This window comes from Ornithodoros turicata, chromosome 6, assembly GCF_037126465.1.
Source record: "Ornithodoros turicata isolate Travis chromosome 6, ASM3712646v1, whole genome shotgun sequence".
NCBI classification, from domain to species: Eukaryota; Metazoa; Arthropoda; class Arachnida; order Ixodida; family Argasidae; genus Ornithodoros; species Ornithodoros turicata.
Window position 1 is genome coordinate 26,370,244 of NC_088206.1, and position 10,837 is coordinate 26,381,080.

The 10,837-nt window shown below is 47.3% G+C and overlaps 1 protein-coding gene across 2 annotated transcripts in view; it reads left to right on the plus strand.

Moving 5' to 3' along the window:
- Positions 1-3,820, plus strand: part of LOC135396468 (agrin-like) — a 60,414-nt gene extending 56,594 nt beyond the window's left edge. For both annotated transcript variants that reach the window (XM_064627455.1, XM_064627456.1), the window contains one exon: positions 1,414-3,820. In XM_064627455.1, coding sequence (XP_064483525.1) covers positions 1,414-1,867 — 454 coding nt within the window. In that variant the 3' untranslated portion in view covers positions 1,868-3,820. The remainder of the gene's footprint in view (positions 1-1,413) is intronic.
- The last annotated feature ends 7,017 nt before the right edge of the window (positions 3,821-10,837 follow it).

Sequence of the window (10,837 nt, forward strand, 5' to 3'; positions counted from 1 at the left end):
GGACAGATACAAACAAAGCCTCAAATTGCCTAAGAAATCAACGATGAAAGATGAAAGTCACTGATAAGGTTAGCCAGCTGTAGGGATCGAACCCACATCTTCTGGATTGCCGGTCCAGGGCTCTACCAATTGAGCTAAGCTAACACGCCTCTCCAGTGACTTTCGGGGTGCGTCATCTGAAGGGACGACAAACCAGCCACTCACTCTCACTCACCCTCCTTTCACTCTTACATTTTTGCTCACTCATACACACATTCATACGACGGAAATCGACGCAAGCGGCACCTGTTGAACAAGAGATAAACTGCAATCCAGAAGATGTGGGTTCGATCCCTACAGCTGGCTAACCTTTTCAGTGACTTTCATCTTTCATTCGTTGTTCTTGCGTCTGTGAAATTCCGTGCAAGACTGGTAGGCTATATAGCAGAGCCCCTCGGACTAGGGCTTCGTGGATGGCCAGAAGAGACTTCTCATTCATTCCCCACTACCCAGTCCGAACCCAGTCGTCTGTTTCTGTACCATAAGTATGCGTGTAACGCGAGCGATGCACCCGTCCGATTATTTCAAGCATACTATGGTTTTCGTGCTTACCGAGAACTTTGACCCCGCGTAAAATGACAGGGGCTCAATATTCCCCACTAAAACTTTGGGAAATGGCTATTAATACCATAGGGTATCCACGATAATTTTTTGGTCGAGAAGTGCGAGGGGTCGAGCAGGACCTTTGGATCATTTGGCTAGGAATGACGCATCTGTATTTTATCTCCATATAATAATTAGTGTATCTGCCGACGTCCCCTAGGGGGAGCCATAGTTGAGTGCATGCAGTGTATCCAAAATGGCGTCTTAGTTTCTCACTCATTGCATTGCTGCGCATTTAACTGCTATTATTTGATGACGTAATGTTCCTGAGTAGCTCATATGCTGAAAAGGAGCATTTGTAATGGAACGCTTTCCTCAAGTAGACTTTTTGCTGCAAGTGAAATGACGCGGATGTGCGGCATAATCAATATCCGTGCGGTCGCGTACGCTGTCGCGGATCCTACATCCACGAGTACCGTGTAGATGTATTCTAGATGTATTGTCAATGTTATGCGCCCTCACCTCTTTTGGCGGCTTTGTACGGTCGTCTTTGTGAATTTGATTGCGCAGTGATGACACCCGGCACAGCGAAATGCTTTATGTCAGTGGCGGAGCCAGATTTGGGGGGTTAAACACCCCGAAATCGTACGTTTTGTAGTGCACTTGAGAAAACGAGGGTGAAATGCTCTCCCCCATGTAAAGTTACCATAAAATTCCTCCCGACATATTTTTCTGGCTATACGCTACTGCCGTATGTAATACCTCGCAGCCGGAATATGAATGACGTTTCACACTTATACACATTGCTTATGACAATGGTATCTGCCGCAGGTCTCCCTCTGAAATGGAAACACGTTTCCGGACTGAGTCTCCACGGGGCCTCATCCTCTGGACGGGAGGTCCTCGTGGGGATCATCTCGCCCTTGGACTCTCCGAAGGACGTCTAGTCCTAAGCTTTGACCTGGGTGCACGGCGCGAACTTCTTACGTCTTCGGGCCCCCGACTCGATGACGGCCGGTGGCACACGGCACGTCTCATACTCAGTGGTCGTGACGCCGTGCTCACCGTTGATGGCAGCCTCGAAGAACGGGCGACCGCTGCTCCAGGAGCCTCACGTCTGGACACGGACGCCCTGCTCTGGGTGGGAGGCTGTCCGTCTCTTCCATCAGGACTTCCCACATCTCTTTACGCTGGCTTCGCTGGCTGCCTCGAAGACCTCCGTGCCGATGGGCGTCCGCTGCCGCTGGTGGGCGCCCCTTGCCTGGACGGCGAAAACTCGCTCTAGAAGCCCCCAAGACGTGGCCTTATCCCACTTTTGGAATTTGCCTGGGAGCTGAATGCCGAGGGCGCAACAGCTTTCTTTGTTTTTCACTTAAGAAAGTAACTTATTTTCAAACAGAGGAACTCAAGATGCCGTTACAAATAAGCATGTCTTATAGGACCAACATCTTGACTCCCGCAGAGTACTACGCGCTAGGCAGTTGAGATCGGCTTTCATTGCCGGGGCTTCAACGGAGCTTGGGGAGGTTTTCCTCAACAACAACACAGGAATCCGAAAACACTTTGAAGCCACCTGCACAAGCAACGAAGAAATTGTTGCTCCAGACAGCACCTTGGATGTGAATCCAGTGAATCTAGTCGCCCACTATACGATCCGTGATATACGCATCAAGTCTTCCATGCTCTCAGATCTTCCACTGTGCATATCTTGTACACTTGTGCGCCCCGGAATGAAGAAAACCACATGCGGGGTCGTCGGGGCGGTTATTACCACGGTAAATATAGCTTGTAGAAGTGTATACTTTGTACGACAAAATGACTGCTGGTGACCACAAAGTGATATATCGTGTCCAAAGTTCCCCGCCCTTAAAGAGTGGCTGAATGCAAGCGAGCTGGTGACCTCTATACGGAGACAGCAAGGAGGAGTTCAAAACCGGTTTCAGACACAGCTGAAAAATTTATTCCGAATTGGACATTCGCAGAGAGGAAAGTCGGCCAGAAACGGAAGGTTTCCCGATTCCTCGCACAAGGCAGGGATAGATTAATGATATACGCCTAAGAGAGCGGGGTCAAGACCAGGCACCCTCTGTGCCTCTGTATACTATCTTCAGGAGCCTTGTATTATCGCCAGCGCCTTCAAAGTAGTCTCATACCTCCAAGCCGACTTCACACTTTCTCGTTCTTTCCATAAATCTTCCAGCGGTGTTTGAAACCATGTTTTTGTGATTCCTTCCTGGTCTTAATCCCAGAGTAGTTTCGTTACTCGTCGCCTGCACGTTAGCCTATCAAAATCGACGTTTTGCACACGAGCGCCGCCGGCTACACAATTGCCGATGTTTCATTTGTATTTAGGTATTTTTATACTGTTAGTATTTTCAATTTGGTGGCACTTTTGTTACATTACAATACCGTCAACAGCGACGCTTCCTGACATTTTCAGTTCAGGGGCGATTAATGCAGCGGATGCCCAACATTCTAGGGGGAGGGGCGCGAATAAAAAAACATCACTAGTCCACACCATCCAACATCTTAAGCGTTCCAACGTCTCACACGAGCGCCCATTACTCGAACCCAAATTGAGTTATACTCGGGGTTCGTCGCCGAACGAGAACTTGTAGAATTGATGCAACGAGCTCGTGCCAATCGCCACTGACAACAGCACACGTCTTTTCCGTGTCTTGTTTGCCCATACAGCTAATTAGTGTAGAAAGAGGTACAATTTCCTTGAGTTTGAGGAATACACAATACAAGACTCAAGACTTAAGTTAGTGTGTTTCGGAACTTCGGATGCACGGCAAGATCTCAGCAAGATATAATGACATAATTTATCACACAGGTATCTTATTCAACCTCCCCACCCCGATGAAAAAAGCAGCGTGTGATTGGATGGCAATGCCGACATGATGCGTGCGAACAAGAAACGAAAATAGACCGAAAAAGAAGTAAAACCTGTGAACCGTACGAAGCATTGAACAAGTCTACCCTCTGAACCAGTTTGCACGAGAGCTCAACCATGTTTTCTTGGTTACTGCATTGCACTAAAGTAACATCGGCACGTGCTAACACTTTGTAGTAAGGGGGTTTGTAATCTTACTATTGGACACGTACGAATGTGTTAATAGATCTGAAAGTCAACAGACTGTCGTGCACAGCAAAAGGCGCCAAAATAGTCTTTGCTCCCGTTCTAAAACTATACAGGGAGTCTCAGTTAAATCCCCGGGCTAAATAATTCGCGAAGGGGTGCACCAATCGAAGAACTTTCTTTTTTACAAATATCTGTCCGATACCACCTACAAGCTCCGTACCGTGTGAATGAGTGGGAGGCGCTCATTATTTAAATAAAAATTCAAATGAGTTTCCTGAAAAAACAATTTCTAACGCAGGGCGCCGTTGGCATTAAAAAGGGTACTACCCCTTTTGGGACTTCCAGTGGGCACCTTTTCGAGAAAAATCTGCCACTGATGCGGGTCATTTGTTGCAGTAATTAATTGGTTTCAGTTTACATACTTTAGTCGCGGCTGGTCGCGGTAAAGCGCAAAATGACGCTCTTCCATTCTCTTATACACCAATGAATTACGTCCTTTTGCGCTTAGCCGCGACCAGCGCGACAAAAATATGTAATATGTAAACTGAAACCAATTAATTACTGCAACAAATGACCCGCTTCGGTGGCAAATTTTTCTCTAAGAGGTGTCCACTGAAGGTCCTAAAAGGGGTAGTACCCATTTTAGTGCCGACGGAGCCCTGCTTCAGAACTTGTTTTTTCACGGAACTCATTTGAATGTTTATTTAAATAATGAGCGCCTCCCACTTGTAGGTGGTATCGGACAGATACTTGTAAAAAAGAAAGTTCTTGGATTGGTGCACCCGTTCGCGAATTATTTAGCCCGGGGATTTAACTGAGACACCCTCTATAGTGCGGCGTTATGTTGGGTGAAAATGCAGTTATGTTTGCCCAGCGGTAGGCAAGAAACAAAAACAGATCTTAGTGGACTAGAAGGTGGCCAACCTTGGGAAGAAGCAACAAAAATCTGGGTCCGTACAGCAGGAAGAACCTTGAGCTTGAGGAACACGGACGACATGAATGCTTTCCCGGGACACATTTCCTTCAATATACGAAGGCCCCCTGAGACGTTAGAGTTGTCTCTGCAACGCGTACGTATGCGAGGGTGTTATGGCGTTATGCAAATACTTGTTTGCTGCTTCAGTCCAGCAATGTGTCGATTGCCAGCTGTTTCCGGCCATCGCTCGGACGCGCTTCGATGCGAGCCTTCCAATCGGCGCACCAAATGCTGCGACAGAATTTCTTTGCTTTTGTCGTTCGCTCCTCTTGTGTTGCGCAGTCAATAATTTATTCTTCTTCCTTATGACTCCAATGGAAGACAGGAACGCGACAGCAATCCATCCGGGACATGACTCTGTCGTAGACTTCTTCAGCAAGATTAAATGTCATGTAAGCTGATCGAGACGCTCCACGCTACAACTCAGTTGAGTAGATTATTAGTCTTCGTGTTTCTCCGTGTCCGGGGTTTTATTAGCATGGAGCTTCCCCAGCTGCTCTCGATCGCCTAGTATAACAAAAATTGTAAAAGTATATTTCCCTCAACGTGCATATAATTTCACTAATCATACCGAAGAAATGCATGCATGTCAGCATCCAATTTTTCAGCGCTTTGGAAGGAGGAGCTTGTTTGACGTGCAGAGGTTGTCCACGAAGGATTTCCCTTAAGAAACAGTTTGGAAGCCACATTCCATCTGGCCATATTGAGAGATAGAAGGGTACATAGACATTGCAGAGAGTGCAGAAACGACGGGAAAATTTCTCTTCGCCCGGAACGTGTAACGGTTTCCTCCTCTTCTCAACGCCGCTCCTTTTCTCTTCAAAATTTCTCTTCTCAACGCTTCTCCTCTTTGCCGCGTTGTCGTCAGGCAAAGCCCTATGCACGGCCGGCTTGGCTTTCGGTGCTATCCCGTTTTTCTCGCTTTCTGTTCGGGCGAAGATCCCGAGGCACACGTAAATACCCAACACATGGACAATGCAACGCAGCTGGGGAGCTGCTTGTGGTTAGACTAATTGATTTCTTTCTATAGATCTCGTAGCACGTTTGAACAGCGAAACAACCTGGGAAACTGCGCGCCGTCGAGAAAACCTTTGTACTGTTGGCACCAGTTGCAGTACAACACTCTAAAGTGGCCGACTACGGCAAGCAGCTCCATCGACACCACTCTAAAACTTCAAACAAACCAGAACTTCACTGCATAACACGTTCTGCGCCGCCAACCAACCGCGCCGAATGCTACAGTGGTCCTTTCCGATCTGAGGAGAAAACAGAGCGTAAATCTTTTTGTTTGAATTAACGTACATCGAAATTGTCATAAAAAGGCGTAAGTCTCCTCTTTTCAACAAATCGGGAAAGAGAACGATATCATTTTGTGTGGCAGTTGGTTTCAAGCGTGTTATGAGGTGAAGTTCCGTTTTTAGAGTGAATTCTTCGCTGTATAGCCGAAGGCTAGCTGGCCGATGAAATGGCGGCCGTTCAACGCAAGATAGGAAAAACAAAACAGAAGAAACAGAGAAAGAAAAACGAAGGCGCGTAATGTGGGTAGGGAATGGGTCATTTTCTTTGCAAATTCGCACTTTGCAAATGCCAAACTCTTGGAACAAGAAAACAGGATGATGGTGTTGATGGTGATGGTAGAGATGCTTGTCGTAGTCGGCCACGTTCAGCCGGCATCGTCACTGCTATCTTAGGGGGGGGGGGCGTGCGTCCTGGGCCGACTTCACCACATGACAGGCTCCTAGCCAACCATCGTCCCGAATAACTTCGTTCTTTGCCCTGATTTGTTGAAAACGGGAGGCACATGCCCTTTTGTGACACTCATGCAATTGCGTTAATTGTCACAAAAAGGAGTACGCCACATGTTTTCCACAAATAGGTAGGGTAACTGTATCACTCGTCGTATGGTTGGCCTTCGTCCTGTTATATGTTGAAGTTCCGTTTTGAGAGTGTACGTGCAGGTACAAAGTTTCATTTTGAGCATTGCGGGATTCAAACCCTGGATACTCCATTACTTCATATCAGCTTGCCTGCAGAGGGTATTATTATCTTGAAGAGGCAAATACGAAACATATCTTCGGCACGACGATTGTTGAAGAAGGTCCCGAACGAGCTATGCTCGGGTTGTTTTCGTTAGAAGTCTGTTTGCCAACCCAAGTTGGGGAGACTGTAGTGCATTTGAAAGGATCGGAGATTGATGCCGCCGCGTCTTTGGCTATCCTTCGCGGACAGTAACCATAGAGCTCTATAACGAGATCGAAATTCCGGTTACTTCTGATGTTTCGTGAGGTGGCATTCAGTGTACGCCGTCGTCGCTCTTTAGTGGAACGTCATGATCTTGAATGAAACACGCGACAAGTGGTGCCATCGTTCTCGTGGATGTTCGCGGTGCTTTCTGCTGCTGATGCATTGTATGTTATAGCGTGTCTCCTGAGTTGGTGTCTGCGTACCATCTCTGCAGAATAAAGGCTCGACACTATTCGACTTGCTCTGTCAATGTTTTCATAATGTTGTCGTAAATCTACTCTTAATTATTATTGTATTATTATGCTTTCAATGTATTTGTATTGACAACCAACGCCTCTGAACGGACTGGTGCTCGGGATGTAAATTTCCCTATATGTAACTGATTGCAATTTGAAATTATTTTGCTTGAAATGGATTATAAGCAGAGCCCTTTATACCGGGATGGATCAAATGGGGTGGAAGCTGAGGTAGAGTATTGTGTTGCGTACCCTGGAGTCACTAAATAAACTTCAGTGACTCTATAGTGGACTCTACCTGTGTCATGGGCGATGCGACCTTTCAGTGCCACCTTTACAACTATATTCCTGTCTTCCCATTTTGCTTAATCCTTTGTAACGGATTATCAACCTATCTCTTGGCTCACCCACCCCGAACTGCTCGGAGTCCCATTTCGCCTACAGATTTATGTCACGTGAAGAAAGGAGGCGGTTACTTGGCACATAGCCAACAATGAACAACATAGGCTGTTCAACAACCAAACAACAGAACACACTACGTACAGTTTTGTGTTTCAACGTGTTTACCCAGGCCCAACAGTAAACAATGCAGAGAGGGCACGTTCCTGGAGATTATTTCATGCACATTTCTCTGCCGCAATGAACTTACCAGTCGCCTTTTTAGCTGAAGACCCCTATCCGTATAGAGTCGGACCTCGTTTTATGAACCCTCGATATATGGATTCCCTCAACTTACGAACGGCTCCACAGGGAACCAAACTTTTTCCGTGTATTTTGACCTCGTTTTACGAACCCTAGATATCCGAACTATGAACGGATTATGAGGGAACGGACCCAAAGTAGCCAAGCCATTCTGACCTCGATATACGAACGGGCGTTATGAATGTACAGAGGACAGGCCAATGGACCGGAGGATAATGGAAGTTCTTCAGTACATGCTGCCAAGGTCAAACATACAATGTCACAACGCCACTACGTTCCACAAACATGATTCACCATTTCCTGAAAGAATAATTCGGGCGTTTACAGCCGAATGGTTGTGAGTTTGGACCAGGTCTCCGAGATGGAAACATCTTGCCGTTCCAAGAGAAGACGTTCAGTCCTGACAGCCGGTGACAAGCGTGATATTTGCCGTTGGAAACAGTCTCATCCGCGCGCGATACGGTACTTTGAGGACCGGGTGCACAAGTCAAGTGTCAGACTTCTGTCATCTCTTCTAAACAGGATAGACTTATTCAAATCAATTTCCCGTGGCTTTGTGAGGTATTTGTGCACTGCAGACCTCGGACCTCGATTTACGAATACCTCGATTTACGAACGATTTTCTGAGAAACGAAGGGTGTTCGTAAAGCGAGGTTCGACTGTATTTTGGCTATGTACTCAGGAAAACCACGGAACAGGAACACTAAGGAGATATCTGTTCAGGTGTGTATTGTGCCTCAAAAACTGGGGAAAGAAATGTTTAGGGAACTGTATAATGAGTTCGAAGGCTATACGGTAAGTCAGCTTGCCTCTACGCAGGATAGAGCATAACATTTGGAGGAACCACGTGACATAGTGTCTGTCCACTCATAAGGCAGCAGTGTGTGTGTGTATGGGGGGGGGGTATTCGTAGACCGGAATGGGTCCATAGAGGAAACCACCACGTGTGCATCAACCTTGAAACGTTACCCACTTATTTGGGAAAGAGAGGGACCAATGAGGACGCTCCATGGGCAATAGGGCAGAGAGGGGACGTGGGGAGCTGCTCGGACAGCCGACCTACTTGCATAGGGTATCAGAAACGTGTTTAGACAAGATGCATTAGACGTTACACAGCATCGAGCAGTGGCGTAGATGGGAATTTTCTTCAGACTGTGTTGGGACGTATGCATGGGAGGTAAGAAAAAAAAAATCGAAGAAAGGAAGAACAGATGGCTGGCCAATGTCAACGTGCGCACGGCGCGTTGACTATGCGATGCCCACACCAGGCGCCCGAACCTGCCATAGAAGCCCATTGTAGAGGAAAAATCAATAACGGGCTCCGTCGTGTCCCAGCCGTAGTGTTTTACATGAAAACGTCAGGATCTCAGGTTCTTTTGCTCGGCTCTGGCTCCTCCACGGTGCTGAGCCCCCCCCCCCCCCCCGCCCTCTGGATGCATTCCATCGTCTTTGTAGGTCACTTTCACACACGCACAAGTCGAAGTTGCCCCGCTGGTAGGGGGTATGGGATCGCTGTGCGCCGCAGGCTGTGAAATTTGTCTCCGCCGCTGATCTTCTTCGGCGCCCCCGTAGCTCTCTCGATCGCTCGGTGCTGGACTTTGGGGGCATTTGTGGTTCATCTCGAGACGCCATTTTTTTTTTTGCGGTTTCCTTCGATTCTGATCATATTTTGGATTCATATATGCCGATATTCTGGCAAAAAGTTTGATATATCAACTTTGCACAATTATAAAATTTGGTTATTGTTGTTGGAGGTGATATCCTTAAGGTAGAACCACTCAAGCGCTTTCCAAAGACATGGCGGCGTCCTAGCTTCACGTGTTCGCGAGATAGACTGCCCGCAGTGCACGCGTACCCCTATATTTCCCTCTCTCTCGCACGCGCCCGCCACACCCGTGAGATATTGCGTCAACCGCCGCAATGAACTTGTTATACCCCAGTCAGACGGCATGCTCGAAGGACTTCGGGGAATTTTCATTTGCAAAAAATGACCTCTCAGAGCCGTGTCAGACGGCAGCTCAAAGGACCTTTCTAAGAAATGACCATCAACGCAAAAGGAGGCCCCCAACGACATTTGAAATGCAGAAAGGAGCAATCTCGACAACAGTGTTATGCCATTGTACCCTCGCTACCTTCGCAGCTGAATGCAGGAAAACCTATAAAATGCGGATAATGGAGTGAAACTGTGTAAACGTATTTAGATCCTATTTAGAGAAGTGCATATGACTTCTGCATCTTGATTTGTGGCGCACAGACCAACTTCAAATTTCCACAGCAGACAGGGAAAACGAAACCGAAAAAGGGAGCCGGTGAGGGCAGTCAGTTGAGGAGCACCCCTTTCCCGCCTGTCTTGCAGGCGCCCCCGAACAAAGGTCATTTGAGAGGCCGAAGGCCATTTCTCGCAATTGACATTTGAAATGCTGTCTGATTAGGGTATTAGCTCGAATCTTACACGCGTAAGCTACCTGGATTTAGCTGGTTGGTTGCTATTGGTTTATTACTCACCGAGTTCCGCGTCATGAAATTCGGCATAATTTCGTTGCATCGTTAATTTTGACCTGGCTACCGAACCGAACTTAGACGTTTTCACATCGAAACTCACGTGACCTCCGGCGCTGAATCAATGACTGAGGACTATCCACCCTGTTTTTTTTTTCTCTTTTGATGGTGTAGTCCACGTAGAATGACGTGACGCGCGTTTCTCTCCCACGGCTTTCCTCCTTTTTACCCTGCTTCGCGTCTTTTGTTGATGTTTCTTGTTTCTCTCGTTCTTTGTTTTTTGGTTCGCGTTTGTTCGAGTGAAGTGGGAGTTACAGAATAACGACGAAGCCTTTGCTGTTTGTGTCACATCTCACATGAGGTATTTTATTCTGCGGCACACGTTTATGCAGGCGGAATGTACACAGCATCTTTGCAGCAACGAAAACCTGAATTTGCCTGAAGAAGCCTGAAGGCGTCGGACTTCCTCGTGCAAGGACTGTGAGGCTACTACGGAGGGCTGGAGCTCAGAGG